Source organism: Pempheris klunzingeri, chromosome 11, assembly GCF_042242105.1.
Source record: "Pempheris klunzingeri isolate RE-2024b chromosome 11, fPemKlu1.hap1, whole genome shotgun sequence".
NCBI lineage: Eukaryota > Metazoa > Chordata > Actinopteri > Acropomatiformes > Pempheridae > Pempheris > Pempheris klunzingeri.
Genome location: NC_092022.1, coordinates 3,541,682 through 3,557,393, shown reverse-complemented (window position 1 = coordinate 3,557,393; position 15,712 = coordinate 3,541,682). Strand labels below are relative to the sequence as shown.

General features: G+C 42.0%; 1 protein-coding gene across 1 annotated transcript in view; it reads left to right on the top strand.

Annotated features, from left to right (window-relative positions):
• LOC139209690 (plexin-A1-like) overlaps nt 1-15,712 on the top strand; it is a 225,830-nt gene that overhangs the window by 193,826 nt on the left and 16,292 nt on the right. Inside the window, exons 20-24 of the mRNA XM_070839495.1 lie at nt 3,461-3,695; nt 8,543-8,685; nt 12,492-12,589; nt 13,180-13,338; nt 14,152-14,218. Coding sequence (XP_070695596.1) covers nt 3,461-3,695; nt 8,543-8,685; nt 12,492-12,589; nt 13,180-13,338; nt 14,152-14,218 — 702 coding nt within the window. The remainder of the gene's footprint in view (nt 1-3,460; nt 3,696-8,542; nt 8,686-12,491; nt 12,590-13,179; nt 13,339-14,151; nt 14,219-15,712) is intronic.

The following is a 15,712-nucleotide window of genomic DNA, read 5'->3' as shown; positions in this document are numbered from 1 at the left end:
TCGTTCACTGCATAAAGCTTTCTGATGTGCAAATGTTGTTCAACTCTCAGCAAATCCAAGCTCAAGTTGCATTTCTCTGAAAACTTATTGCCACATCATTGTTGACTTACACTTCCTGTTTTCTATGTTAAGTGTCCACAAGCTGCTGCAAATGTTTTTTTCTTTTCATCACCACCATGTGTGCTGCATGAATGCTGTTGATGTCACTTTCATTTCTAGTGTTTCATATTTTCTGAAATCACGATACAGCAGGAAATAGTGCCGGAGAAAGTCAAAGAACAAGCTTACAAGTGCGTCCCGCGGCAAACCATTCAGCTTTACGTGTCGAGAGCGTCGAGCTGTCAGCAGACTGCAGACTGAAATCCCTGATTCACTCTGACTGGAGCAGACTTTCAAAATCAGCGCGCAGCTCCCGGAGCATCTGTATTGAGGAAGGTCAAACCTCAGCCAGGCGACACAGCACTCACTCTAAATATATTTGGATGTTTGTCTGAATATCCCGCCAGTACACCCACTCAACTCTCCCCCAACCTCTGCCCCTTTTAAACTTGTCACCAACGTCCTTTCACAGTCATTTCACTATATCTTTATGACATTTACTCCCCGCTAGCTACAGCCAATATACCTAGAAAGCCACTGACAGCGCATCCATGTAATTCAATATGATAGCTCTCGTCGGAACCAGCCCATTCCAAGGTGGAACTCTCATTTCTTTTTCTTTTTTTCTTTTTTTTTTTTTTTTTTTATGAACAAAATGTCATGTTGAATATCGGAGCGATGCGATGTGTTAGCGGGGGTGGTGGAGTTAGTCCTTCGTCTGACAATAGCCGAAGAAAAAATAGAGCTGTCTGTTCCTATCTCTTCTTCTGTGTGTGTGTGTGTGTGTGTGTGTGGACACCACACGCACTGTGTTTGTGGCTCGTTTGTACTTATGTACGCATCTTTGTCTTTGTGTGTGTGTGTGTGTGTGTGTGTGCGCAGATTGCTGCAGAGAAGGACACAGCTGTAGCACAATAATATTCCCCATGTAGAGTGACCTACATACAGGGGACCCCAATGGGTGTCCAGACATACTTGGCTTGTGTGTGTTTTTGCGCACATGTGTGGGAGTGCAGAGAGAAGTGCTGCATGTTGCGTGTCAGTGTGTCTTTGTGTGTCCCTTCAGATGCTCAGCTGTGTGTTGGCAGCTGTGTGCCTCCCTTGAGTGTTCGAAGAAACTTGTTTGTTGTTTTGGCCTTCAGCTTTTTAAGTTCCTCCGTCAGTCCTTCAGTCTGTCAGGAGAATAAAAATAGACAAATGCCCAGAAAATGTGCTTCCAACTTAATGCGTCTAATACTCATTCAAGTACGTCTGAGGATATTTTTTCCCCCCTTTTAATTATATCAGTTACACCTGTGACCTCAGATCAGAGTGTAATTACCCACTGGGAATGTGACGGGTGACAAAGCAACCTAATATCTCTGAATTTCACAAACCCTGCATCCTTATTGAAGGCTTACTGTGCATCACATCAATATGTGAGCATAGATTTTAGGATAAAGTCCGTAACCCGACTCATTATTGGAGTTGCAACATACAGAAAGCAGGTCTACAATAACATATAATAACATCGTCTAGTCACACTGGTATTTTTGTGTCTGTTTGCGGAGTGGTTTGATTGTTTGTAAAACATGAGATCACTTTAACCGAACATTGATTGAATATTAGCGACGATCAACTAAAGTCTTATTAATAAATCTCAAACTTTGCCACTTGTGAGCATCTCCTGGCTCTTGTTGCCTGCTGGTGGTGGAAGGGGTTGATGAGCGCCGTGAGAGTGAACCGAAACATTAAAAGTTGCAAGCTATTAAATCAAAACAATGATCTGAAGGCTTAAGGCTCAGTTGAGAAAATTGACTTGAGCATCTTGAAGAAATAAAGTTTCAAATGTGTGAAGAGTTTCCAGTCAACACTTTGAGCATGTGCAAGTATGTTAAGTTATGCCGTTAGAACGTACATGAAGTTTCAAGTACTGTTAAGTTCAAGAAACTCATTGTACGTGAGCTACACAGAACGTCGTTGATACCTTCAGACTGACTTACACATTCTTTACATTATCAGTTTGAATGTGCAGGCCTAACTAATCCAAACTCATACCATGTTGGCACTCCATGTTTGAAGTCAGTTTAGTTCAGTCTCCTTCACAAACCAAATTCTTTGCCAATTGATCATGTCCTCATGGTTAATTGGCTGCGTAATCTTATACAAGCCTAATTGTCTCTACTATTGCAAATTTAATTTGTGGGTATTGGCTGCGTTGATATTGATATACCAGCTTCTCAATTTTATTTATTTTTTTAAATCAGACTTTGATAATGTTAACATGAAAGTGCACTTACAAGAGCTTCAAAGTGCATAATCACACCTCATTTTAATTGGTTATCAACCCCCCTTGTGGATAGCTTGATTTAAAGGATTCCATTGCTGAGTTTTTTTCTTCTCTGAGACACACTGTGCTTATGTAAATGTATTTAGTCAGAAAAAAAAACATTACATGTGTTTGACTTCCCATAATTACCAAGACCCCTTGGGGGGAGATTTAAATGCTGGTGATTACTTTGTTTGATTACTTATAGTGTGTGTGTGAGTATGTGTATGGTGTATGTGTGTGTGTTTAGGTGTGTGTGTGTGTGTGTGTGTGTGTGTGTGGCTTTACCACTGCCTGCCTCTACCTCCACAGTGCCGCATTAACCTTGTTCACGTACACAGCCTTCACTTTCTGACCTAAATCAGTTTGTTAAAGTTGACAGTGATGAATAAGGGCATAAACAACAAAGTATCTCTTTTAAACCCCAAAATATTGAGCCTAAATATCTGCAGACGGTGCCGGAGAAGGTAAATCATTCATAGGAGATCTTCATTACCAGAACCTACTGCTACTCCCCTAAAGGCAAGAATTGAAAGTCTTTCCTACAAGAAATGTTCACAGCAGTCAAGGTGATGTAAGCTTCCCCAGTTTGAGCCTGTCAGAGATCAGCCTGTTTAGTGTGAGTATAGAGCAGATAAAAATTTAATGATCCTTGTGGTAGAAATTGGGTCAACCAACTTCTCTTTCATCAGACCACCAACTTTCGATTTCTTCAGACAACCTCATCTATTCTCAAACCATCTGCTGGCGGAGAAGTGACCGCCGCCTGGTTTATTTTATGTCTCTCTGGAAGGTGATAGGTCAGATCCCCAGACTGGCTGAAGAGAATCTGGTAGGAGGAAAATAATAAGTAGTAACTTCCTATTCCTTCACGGTGGAGCTGACTTTGAGGAATGAACTGAACTTTCAGTTCCGATAATGCAGCTGTTCAGTGGCATCCACCAGATCAGAGAAGTCCTGCTGATTACTAAAAGCAGGGAGTTGCTTAAAAAAACAACTGTGTGTATTTTCTCCCTTGATCATTAAAAGTCAGTTGTGTGTATGTTTCTTCAGATCCGTGCTGGTGGGTTCGAGTACTCCCCTGGGACTCTTCACATCTACTCGGATAGCCTGCTGACTCTTCCTGCCATTATAGGCATCGGAGGGGGCGGCGGCCTGCTTCTGTTGGTCATAATTGCAGTACTGATTGCCTATAAGAGGAAATCCAGGGACGCTGACCGCACCTTGAAACGTCTGCAGCTCCAGATGGACAACCTAGAGTCCAGAGTGGCCCTGGAATGTAAAGAAGGTAGGCAGTGAAAAAAAAGTCAGTTTGAACTTTTATCCACGCCTTCATCTTTTCAGAAAGGAAGACTGAAACCATTAGAAAACAAATCAAACCAGATCATAATCGATAGCTCTGTCTGTCTGTACTGTAAATATGAAGTTAGAACCAGCAGATGAGCAGCTTGGCTTCGTTTAAGATCAGATTCAGCAATTAGGTTTAACCAAGCATTGCTCAGTAGGCGCCAGTGTTTTTCAAGTGGGATGGAAACACAGGCTCATATGTTTATTAACTCATAAAGTCATGTGAGTTCATGTATGCTAGACGGTCGTAGTTATTGTTGTTATTGTGTATGCCTCATATTTACATTGCTATCTACCGGCCCTTATTTACCTACTGCAGGGAGGAAGATGTGAAGCAGGGTGGAAGAGCTAGCCTGGCCCACCTCCTAACAGTATGTTACATTAGAAAGAACAAAAGTGTTACAACAAGTTGTTGTTCTAAGGGGGGGTTATCTGCGAGATAATTTCTTGGCCAGGGACCTCCTGCAGTCTTTGCTGGTTGCCTGGCAACCTCAAGGTGATGACAAGACAAACAAGATGCAGTGTGTTAATTAGTGGGCTTTTAATAAGCTGAGATTTTCACCTTTGGATGGAGCCGGGCTAGCTGTGCTAACAGCCCTTTGTTTCCATCCTTTATGCTAAGCTAGCTAACGTGCGGCTGGGTGCAGCTTTAACATTTAGATGTTCTGAATATACTACACCAGACGAGGAACAGTTTGGGGCTCCTTGGTATGAAAGTGCAGGCCGAGCAAAGTCAGAGGACGTCTCTCTAGACTTTACTGCCAAAGGGGCATGTTAGAGCGAAGAGCATCATGTAGAGAGAGAGAGAGAGAGAGAGAGAGAGAGAGGGGTAGAGCTGCAAACAGAGATGCAATCAATTGCAGTCAGATGCTGCCATCATCACTGACACCAGGGTCTCTGCAGGGTATGTTTACTGAGTCAAATGCATAACTGTGTCACAGCTGAGTCATAGCAAATAGAAAGCAGTTTTATTTATAAAAATACAGGGCTGATATAAAATGATACAGGAGCTCACAGTAATATCACTATGATGACAGAAATACAGTCAGTAGACAAACCAAATGGTGCCATACGTACAGCATGATGTGTCCATTCTCTGTGGTCCCCCACAGGTGTGGTAAGGTGCACTCACATGACAAATTAATGGTAAGATCACAACCTCTAAGTGCCCTCACCTCAGAGTGCAAAACACACCGCAGCAGTGAAAGTGTCAGAAAAAGAAAAATAGCATGCAAAGTGTTTGGAGGTAAATGGTCAGAGAGAGAGAGATGATGTCAAAGTGTCAAGGGGATTCTTTGCAAACAAATGAGAGGTAGAATGAATGAGAGTGAATGAGAGGAGTGACAAGAGGCTGAGAGACAGGCCGGGCTGAGGGGAAGCTCGTGTGAGGTTGGAGTTAGTGCAGCAGAGGGTAGATGACTGATGTAAGGACAGCCCAGGTGTTTACACTCAGTTTAATGTCACAGGCGCACACAGCCACGGTACAAGGTTATAATATGATTACACCATAATCATGACACAGAGTCGGAGCTCCATCAGCCACCGAGGAGCAGTTGTCAAACAGAAAACCGCAGCGGCATTTGATTTAAAGTGCTACGGTGTCAGGGTGAGCGGTGCATGTTTTCTGACATTTTCAGAGAATGTGTTCTCACCTCGTTGTAGTGCCTCTTTTTAAGAAGATGTCATTTTTTATTTTTTTATTTTTGACATTGCTGTTTTTCAAGAAACACAACTGGAGAGACGACGTTTCGAAGAGTCGAGCCAATAGAAGAAAAAGCACTCCATTTTTTTTCTAGGGAGTGAAGCGTGGCCTTATTCCCACCCCCCACCATCCCACCCCCCCCCTCAAAGCACCCCGCCCCGCCTGCTGTACTCCCAGCTGGCCTATAGAGATGAGACAGCGTGTGTGGGCGGAGGAACAGATGAAGTGGGCGGACCGCCGCGTGCGTGATAGCAAAAGGAAGTGTACTTGTGTGAGGTCGGCTTCGCTTGAGGAGTCTTGAGGGGCACAGACAGGGGACGTTTGGCTCAGCCATCCGTGAGAGGCAGACATCACACTGTACACCGGCGTCCAAACTAGCATATTAGCAGTCATGGATAATTAGTTACACATTAGAAATGACAACTACTGACTTGCAAAAGCCACTTTTTAATTCAGGGAGGTAATATAGACAGGTTTTTTTTGAGTTTTTATGACCGTATAGAAGCAAACAAAATGTGAATGAGGTCAAAGCATTGTTTACACACTAATGTTACCAAAGTCTGTATTGTGGCATTTTTACACTTCACTTCCCAGGCTTTCTGTTGATTGAAGTCTTTTCTTTGTGTACCAAAATGAGAAACACATGAGGGTTTTCCCAGAAAAGACCAACCAGACACCGTGTTTACAGCAGCCAAAGTGAAAGCTCTCATCAACTGGATATAAAACCCAAACCGTTACATCAGGAGGTGATAGTGAGACATTAAACTCAGTATGAAAGGATTTATTGAACTTGTGTGTTCCTGATTTTACAAATTCTTCGTGTCAAATATTAGGGAAACTCTTCACCCGAGCACATGGTTTTTTTTAGGGTGGGTGTGTGTTTATTTGTCTTCACTGGGTCGTTGGACCTGCACACCTTTGCTTTAGACAGGGGTTGTAATGTTAATGTAATGTTAGTGTTGTGTTTGCCAGCAAAATGTTTTTTACAATGTCAATGTGAGCACACACACACACACACACACACACACACACACACACACACACTGAAATTGGAAGCAGTGTGTCTTTCTTGTTTTTCAGCAACAATTCTACATAATGCATTTTCATGATAATAACAAATCAAAAAGAAATATTTAAGGCTGCGTCATGTTTTTTTTTCCAGAGTGTGCTCACTGATTTACTGGCTCTTGTGTTACTTGTGTACTGCAGCACGATTAGGCCTGTGATGATAAACTTTATCAGTTTTTTTATGTCAAAAGCGACGAAAGCTGGTGGTTGCGTTCTGTTTGCTCTCCGTCAGTGTATCTTGCGATGATGTCTTTGCAACTTCCCTTTAATCAATCTTGCAAAATGAAGCTGCAGTTCAGCAGAAGTTATAATCTGGCTTTAAGCTGTATGTGAGGTGTCTTGATGTATTGTTTTAACAGCCCTGCCAGCCAGTAAGAACATTTTCTTAAACCATAATATTGTATTAAAGTCTTTTGTATTGTTCCGCCTTCCTCAGGCTGAGTAATTTACCATGTATGTAAATAAGAGACTGATTAATGGATAGAAGTTGGAATGATAGAGGAAGGGGGGTAAATAATGAAGTGGAGAATAGAAGCTCACCAATATGTGTTTGAGTCTCTTTCATATTTTCTCCCCTCACTCTGCCCTTTGCCTTTATCTCCTATTCTCTGGCTACGTGTCTTGTTTTCTTCCCCTCTCATCCCCTCTTCTTTACTCTAGCCTCCTCTTCTTCTCAGGTCTGACCTTTACCTGCTGATCTTCCACTCCTCTTTCTCTTAGACATAATCACTTTTGTTCTTGATTCCTCTGAATTTGCTCTCTCCCATTTTTACCGTCCTCACTTCCTCACCTCCCGATCCTCCCTTTCTCTTCCTTTCTCCTCTCTTTTTTTTTCTCACTCTCCTTTATCGTCTTTGCTTTCTCTCCTCCCCATCTCTCTTGTGGACCAAACAGTCCAATAACAGCTGGGAGAAATTATGCATGAAAACTCATCCGTTGCTCTCTTAATAATTATCCACTCAAGCAATTAATTGACTTTCCTTTCCAGGAACTTTGTTTTCTGTCTCCTGGTTGTGCTTTTTCTCTCCCTGAGCTAGCTTTCCCCTTTTCATTTCATTGTGTTTGGGTCGTTTTCGGGCTAGCAAAGATTGAAATGATCAGGGCTAAGACACCATGGAAGAAATTCAGTTTACCACATTCACAGTAGGCACAAAATTGTTGAAATGGCATGCTCTTTCAACCACACATAATAGCACATCCTTTATGAAAAGTAAGTGAATTTCTGATTGTGGATCTTTTATTATGCTTAATGTCTGCCTATCCTTGATTTCCCTCATGCTCCTTTTTCTTGACTGTGTTTTCGTTTTTATTTATTTCCTTTGTGGGCTTCTTTTCTCATCAAAGCTGAATTTCACCTTCTCAGCCTCATTGTCTAGCCCTGTTTATAAGACCCAAACACTTCGCTTGAAATTATGCACTGTTTGCGCTATGTCTGCATTGTCGCCCCCTCTTTGTCTCTGGCAGGCTCCTCATGTGACCCATATAACATGTTTACAGTACAGTACTGCTGTACAGTGTACATACCCACATACTGTATATCGTCTACACTCTCAGTCCTTGTGATTGTCGCCATGAATTTAGAGTATTGAGGGAGCACATCATTAAAAATTATTACCGATGGACCCTACATTCTCTGCTTTTCATAAAATAATCTAATTGAGATGACCGGTGTTACAGATTGGTAGCATCAAGTTGGTCCAACTTGTCAACACATTCCCCCAGGGTTAGTCATGACCAGTTTCATGTTAGCTAATGGCTAACACGCTGGTGAGCAGGGTGTTAGCGTTCGTCAGTCACAATAGCTGCCTAAGCTTCTTTCTGTTTTCTCTATGTTGTGCTGTGGAGTCCACCATGGCTTTGTGTTCTCACTGATGTATATCAGGGGGGAGCAAAGCACACACAATCTGATATGATGCTGAATAGCAGAGCTTTTGCTTCTTTATATGTGTGTGCTTGCAAAAAAAACCAACATGATTATTCAGCATTTCTATTTGTCCATTTGCATTTTGCTTTCGTAGCTTTTGCCGAGCTTCAGACGGACATCCATGAGCTGACCCAGGAGCTGGATGGAGCCGGGATTCCCTTCCTCGACTATCGGACTTACGCAATGAGGGTCCTGTTTCCGGGCATTGAGGACCACCCTGTGCTCAAGGAGATGGAGGTACTGGTCAGTACACCACCTACCCAACTTAAAACTGACACAAACTCACCATAAGTAATCAGTTGCAGTAGAAACCAGAACTGAGCTTTTGCACTAACAAACTCACATCAGAAGAAGAAAGAAGATCTGCTTATGCTCACTACAAGTACAGTAGTTCAACTCAGCATGACGTTACATTCAGAAAAGTAGTTTGAAAGTTGGATTAAATGGCATGAAAATGTCCTTCTGGCTTTGCTGCTTAATACCTTTGTAGCCATTATCCCATGACAGGTTTCTTCAAAGACAGGCCTCTCCAAGTAACTGAGATACGAGGCAAGAGGAGCCCCAGACGTGTTTCACCTTAAAGCAATCATATAACCTATATTTTATCTACTTTGTGTTAATGTATTCAGCCTGTCTCACCGAATGCAAATGACTTTTCAAGAGCCTTGGTATCATCATTAGTTAGATCTCATGGGACAGACACTCACCATATTCTCTGGATGTAAGGAGGTACACTTCTAAAGTTAGGATTGCTTGAAATTGACCGAAAAGGAATTGTATGTAAGAGATATAAGAAGCTAAAGAGATATTAAAGAGATATTAAAAAGAAGAGAGGGTGCGTAGCAAAAACAAAGCAGAAGATGATGGGAAAGAAAGCGAGAGGATGAGAGCGGAGAGGGAGAAATAAGATTCAGGGTTAGAAGGAATGCTACTTGCATTATACATCACTGTTAAGTTATTAATTAAGACAATACATGCAACCACCATGCCAGCACAGCTGAATGGAGTTAGCGCACCCGATTTATAAAGACATTTTCCCGGTGAGACCAAGGGAAGTAGAATTAATAGTATGTCAACATAAACTACTCTCCTCCAAAGCTAGAAACCAGAGAGCCAAGTTTGTAATCAGCAGTATCATTAAGATGTAGAATCTGGTGCTGCTCCATTGACTTTGATTGGAGCACTGACTTTTTGGAGTCAAGGAATAATTTGTTTGACCTTTTACAGCTTCATTTAATCGTTCTAATCCAGACAGTGGATTTATATTCCTAGAATAAAAGAGGAAAATCCCTCTGGGCGGTCTCATAGCTGCCATTTCTGCCTTTCTTCATTCATTCTTAGTGATTCATCCTCTCTTAATTTCGGTAATAGGGAACACTGGTGATTACTTAAATACGATAGAACTATCATTGGGTATTGGGAAAAAAAAACCACTATGATTTCCAGCAGACACTATAAAGCTATAACTTAAAACGACTGGTTATACAAAATCTGTACTAGCCAGAGAGTTCTGACCAACAGGAAATGGTGCAGAGAGTCAACACACTCTGAAATCCATGTTTGCCTTCTTTTTTTATTTGGTTTAAAGCTTTTGCCAACTCATATAAAGCGTCCGGACATAATTCATTCTGGTGCAGGAGTCTAGTGCAGGATCTGCTTATCACATCTAACTTTTGTTTCACTTCCTTATTGGATTTAACTAGGTTTAGCTAAATACACTAAATAGTGTTCAAAATCTGTAGATGCAACCTGAAAATTAGATTTGCAATCACAGGTGCTACCTGCTGTTTCCATTTTAGTTTCCATGAGCTCCTTGCTTCCAATACTGAAGGCCATTGTGTCTATATTAGAATCAGTTGTTATTTCAAATTTAGTTTGAACATGACCAAGACCAAGTTTGTTTTCACTCTGCTGGCCTACAGAAACACTCTGTCACACCTTGGCAGGCAGTGGTTTCTTTTCATTTTGCCGAGCACTAACTAGCAGGGATTCATTGTAGTCACAGAAATAACATTAATTAACTACAGCTGATGTTTTGCCATTTTATCCGGCAAAAGTAGCGGTCAGTGTCAGCAGAGAAGAACTGTTTGATATTCGCTAGCACTGAAGCTCAACAAATCCATGTAAATCCAAACTACAAAGCCAAGAAAGGAGAAACTGGGTCCAAAATGGAACCATTTTGGTTTCCGGTTTCTCCCCTTTTTGGCTAAACAAATTAAGCACTAGAGACATGACGCTCTGTGTCACATGTCCCCGAATACAAATGGCCAAAAGTAGAGTCCATCTTTAATTTGAGGCGTCAGGCAGGCCGAGGGGTGAAGGGATTGTACGTATTTTATAGTTATGTCTAGACTCCCTTCCCCTCTCCCTGTATTTCCCCCAGGGGTTGGCTTTGTAATCCAATGGCCTGTGTAAACCAATGCTCCTAGCTTTATTGCTCTGTGTGACTGCCCTCCACCCTACGCTAGACAGCCACACTACACACCAGTTATGCTCACACACACACACACACACTACATGTAGTAGATGCACACATACATACACAAGGTCTTGCAGATAACTGAATGTAGCCTTCCTAACTCCCTCTTTGAAATTCAGTAAAGACTGCCAGTGCAGTATGTACATGTATCTCCATCTGTCTCTCTTTCTTGTCCTCTCTTTCTCTCACTCTCTCTCTCTTTTCAAACACACACACATCACACTCGGTTTCCACCCTGGAGGCCTGAGAATCTCATTTAGCACTTAGAGAGAGGCCCAGACACTTTATTATGGCACATCAAGGGGAGACAGAATAGATGTTACAGTGGTACAAAAGGATGACAATAGAGAAAGGGGTGGAAATGATGTGTGTTTGTGTGTGTATACGTGTGAGACACACACACACACACACAGAGAAAGACAAAGAGCAGGAGAAATTAAAATGGGAAAAAGACCAATGATGTGAAACAGTCAACAATAAGTGCGAGGGAGAGAATTAGAGCAGTGAGGAAGATGGAGCGAGTGAGCGACAGAGAGGCGTCCTCAGGGTGTTTAGTGTGCTGCTGATGAGTAGTGACAGGTGCCAGCCAGTGGAACAAGCAGGGCGCACCTCTGTCACAAACACTGACACACACACACACACACACACACACACACACACACACACACACACACACACACACACACAATCCTGCTAAGTCCCGACACTTCTTCCCGCCCTTCCCTCCTCTCCATCTCTTCCTTCCTTCTCTCCTTGACAGAAGAATCTCTCTCGTGCTTGTAATGGTTTAGACCAGTCTGATTAGAGATTTTTAGAAAAGCCTTTGAACAGATGAAAAGCCAGAGTTCCCAGTGACAGCAGGTTGTTGAAGCATTATTAAAAGATTCATTAAGGGCTTTCAAGTAATAGAACTGATAGTGATGCTGAAAGTGCTAAATGTCAGGATTTTCTTTAAGCGCTGAGCAATCAAAGCAGGACATTTCCATGCGTTGTTGTATTACAAAAGTCAACAACAATTAGATTTAAACCTGAAGCCCTCGGCGAAGATGTTGTTAGGGAGTTTGCTAAGGAACGACGTGGTCAGCGATTAACATTCTCCTCTTATCGATATTCAGCTGGTCAAGAGGACTTTTTACATCAAATTGTCCACTAAATTATTTGAAGAGTAATAACTGAGAAACACTTAGAAAGCAGCACACAGGAGAGAGCAGCCAATCAGTCGTGCCTGTTTCCAAGCCAATATCAGCTCGTCATACAGTGTTAGAAAAAAAAAAAAAGTCTGCTCACAAATATGTTCAGAATCTCCCTTCGCTCAGAGTCATAGTTTTATTATATCATTTGTCATGGATGGCCGTGACTGTTCAGACTGAAAGACTGCAGCAACAGGGGTGGATACCTTATAAAAAATTAAACTTTACAGACACCCTCGTAAAACTGAGGACTGTAAAAGGCAGAATTTTTTTAATGCTCCTCAATAAAGAGCAGAAATGTTTGTCTGTAGGAACTTTCTCTGCACTGCCATTAGTCTTTGCTGTAACTTGCCCGTGTCTTTGTCTTTCTTCAGGTCCAGGCAAATGTTGAGAAGGCGCTGACGCTGTTTGGCCAGCTGCTGACGAAGAAGCACTTCCTGTTGACGTTCATACGAACGCTGGAGGCACAGAGGTGTCTGCTGTTGTTTTTTCTTTGCTCATGTGTTGTTCAGATGTATACATGTACATGCAGGAGGGTTGTCGCTATAGCTTTTGAGAGGATGCTAGTTCAGGCTGACAACTGCTAAAGTTAGCGACATTCTACTGCAGCCTTAATGCTGCCTTGTGATGGGACTAAATGTGCTTGTGTTTGTTTGTCTGTTTGTTTTTGAGAATAAACATTGTAGTTTACATTTTAAATACTTGGTGATAGATTTCCGAACCAAAATTAGTTAATTTTGGTGGAAAAAAAGCATTATTTATCTTTGAGAAGTGCCCTTGTCACCTGTCTGATTTTACAAATCTGTCATGAAATGCTGTGCTATGATGTTGATTGGGCTAAAAACATTTTAGCAGCTCTAAAATGATCGTAAAGCACTTAACCAAATGGTTTATGGCAAAACAGAGTTATAACACCGTTTGCATTAATATTTAAATGAACTGTTATGAGGTTAATAGTGCACATGTATTTTGTGGCCTCAGACGTGAGTCAACAAAAGCTGGAAATAGAATTTGCAAAGTGTTTGTATTGAACTTCGTCATAGAGTTTCAATGTATTTCCAGGTCATTTTCAATGCGGGACCGAGGCAATGTGGCATCTCTGATCATGACGGCCCTGCAGGGGGAGATGGAGTACGCCACCGGAGTCCTCAAACAGCTGCTGTCCGACCTGATAGACAGAAACCTGGAGAGCAAAAACCATCCCAAACTGCTGCTCAGGAGGTGAGGATGATCTAGAGAGACGTGGACCAAATATAGACTATGCTGGAGAAGATCATGAAGGAATTTGCTGTCATCCACTAAACAGGCAGATGGACAGAAATAAGGAATGCCATTAAGATAAAACAGATGAATAGAGAGATAGCACAAAGATAAGTAGGGAAGGAGATGATAAAGAGGGCGGCTGAGAGCCCAACAGAAAGCTATAAGGAGACTCACACAATTCACTATTTATTTGTGTCTCGGTCACGGCTGACAGAAAAGAAGAGAAGAACAAGTGAACCGCACACCAAGTTCAAGTGTCAGTCAGTAAAATGTATCTATCGCTCAGGAGCTTTGTCCAGTCTTTACCGTCACGCTATAGCCGACAATAAATGAATAGAATAGAAGAGGAACTAAATATTGTTTGTTTGTTTTTCATGAATCTTAATCTGAAGGCATTAATGGTGTTTATATTATTTTGTCCACCCCCTAGCATTGGTACTTCTAACTTAATTACCCACCAATGAGTCTACAGCATGTTTCCTATCAGCTTCACTCACACCGGCGTAGGATAAACACATATTATTACCCACTTGTTTAAATGCAGCAGGTCTTTTAAGGGCATTCCTCTGGAAATCAGCAACTCCTTCTCAACACAACTAATTAAACTCCACATAAACTTTTTTTCCCCCTGTAATGAATATAAATGATGTAGACAGAAACTTAATTGGAAATTGTTTTCATAATCATATTAGTTTGTAATTTGGTTGGAGATTTTCTTTTAAATGTTCCCTTTTCAAATGTTTTCTTTCTTCCTTTTCCTCCGCGCGTCAGAACGGAGTCCGTCGCAGAGAAGATGCTGACCAACTGGTTTACGTTCCTCTTGTATAAGTTCCTCAAGGTAAGCCCGGCGGCAAAGCACGCTCATACAGTATTCTTATTCAATCCATTTGCCGGATCTTTTAAGCATGATGATTAATAGTCATCATCTGCAGTGGATTTATATCGTACAGTGTTTTTTAATGCATTTGTAGTGCCTGAGTGTTATTAAATGCCCCTGGCCTGTATTGTTTTTCCGTTGCATTTATCTCACTGTGCTTATTAAAAGGTTTTCCGTGTTTTCAGCCACATACTCTCGTACCTTTTTAGTGCAGTGTACATACAGTAGATCATCAAAGCTTCTCAGCAGCATGTGTTCCCTCCTCTCTTCTCCTCTGCTGTTCTAATGTCTCCCTTTTAGTCCACAGATGCTCTCCACTCTCATGATTTAACTTGTGGAGCTGACACGTCCCCTTCGCTGATATTTATGTCGTTCTTTTAGCTCACATCTTCCCTTCCTCTGATCTCTCTTTCATCTGCGTGGTTTCTGTTGTCATTATCCCGCTGTCAGTCTCCTCTCTGCCTTAAGGTCATCTGGCTCACCGGGGGGGGGGTTGCGATGTCGCCACCCCCCCCGCCCGCCCCATCCTTGTCATCCCCTCTTCCCATCTCTCACTATTACACGGACAGAAGATGTTTTCTGATGCTTCTCTCTCTCTCCGTCTTCCCATTGGGCCCCGTCTCCTCTCCACACCCTGATTACAAATTGTTCAGCCATTATAAACATTATTATTACATCATCACATTATGAGGGAAAGTTAAGTTGGTATAATTCTTTCATTTTGATGTCTGTATTATACATAGTGTGGTTATAGTATATGTATAATGTAAAAGTTAGATATACTTACTTGATTGTGCATTAATGATTTATAGTTTCAACTGGTTGTTACCACTGTAGGAATGTAAACCTATTCCTCTGTCTGTAGCCATCATGATATCCCTAAGATGTAAATGTCAGCACACAATTACTGAGCCTTAATGAATCCACTATATGGAGTAAAAGCAAATTTCATAGACAAACATGCAGCGGCTGAGCGAGGAAGGTGAAAGCCGAAGCAAAAGCAAAATGATGTGATGTATGCTCTCTATGTCTCTTTAGCAGCTGCGCACCTAATTGGCCCAGATGCTAACGAGGTTGTTAAAGCGTTCGGCGGCGGAATGAGGAAAGGAAAAGAGAGGGAAATGGTTTTCGGGAGGGGCGGGTGAGGAGGAGAGGAAGGGCATTGGAGTTGGTGAGGAAAAGGGGAAGAAGGAGAAGAGAGGAGGCCATTGCTATTAGGAGATAGGAAGAGGAGGAGAAAAGGGCGAAGCTGGAGTAAAGGTGGTAGGAGATTAAAAGGGAAACGGCAGGGCACAGGTGGGGATGCAAAAAGAAGGGAGAGAAAAGAGGAGGAGGGGAGAGGATTCAAGTAATGAAAGATAATTTGGGAGAAATGAGAACGAATGACAGTATCAGTTTATTTGTGTTCATCAGGTGCTGTTGTAGTTCTGTTTTTGGGGAACATTAGCTGGTAAG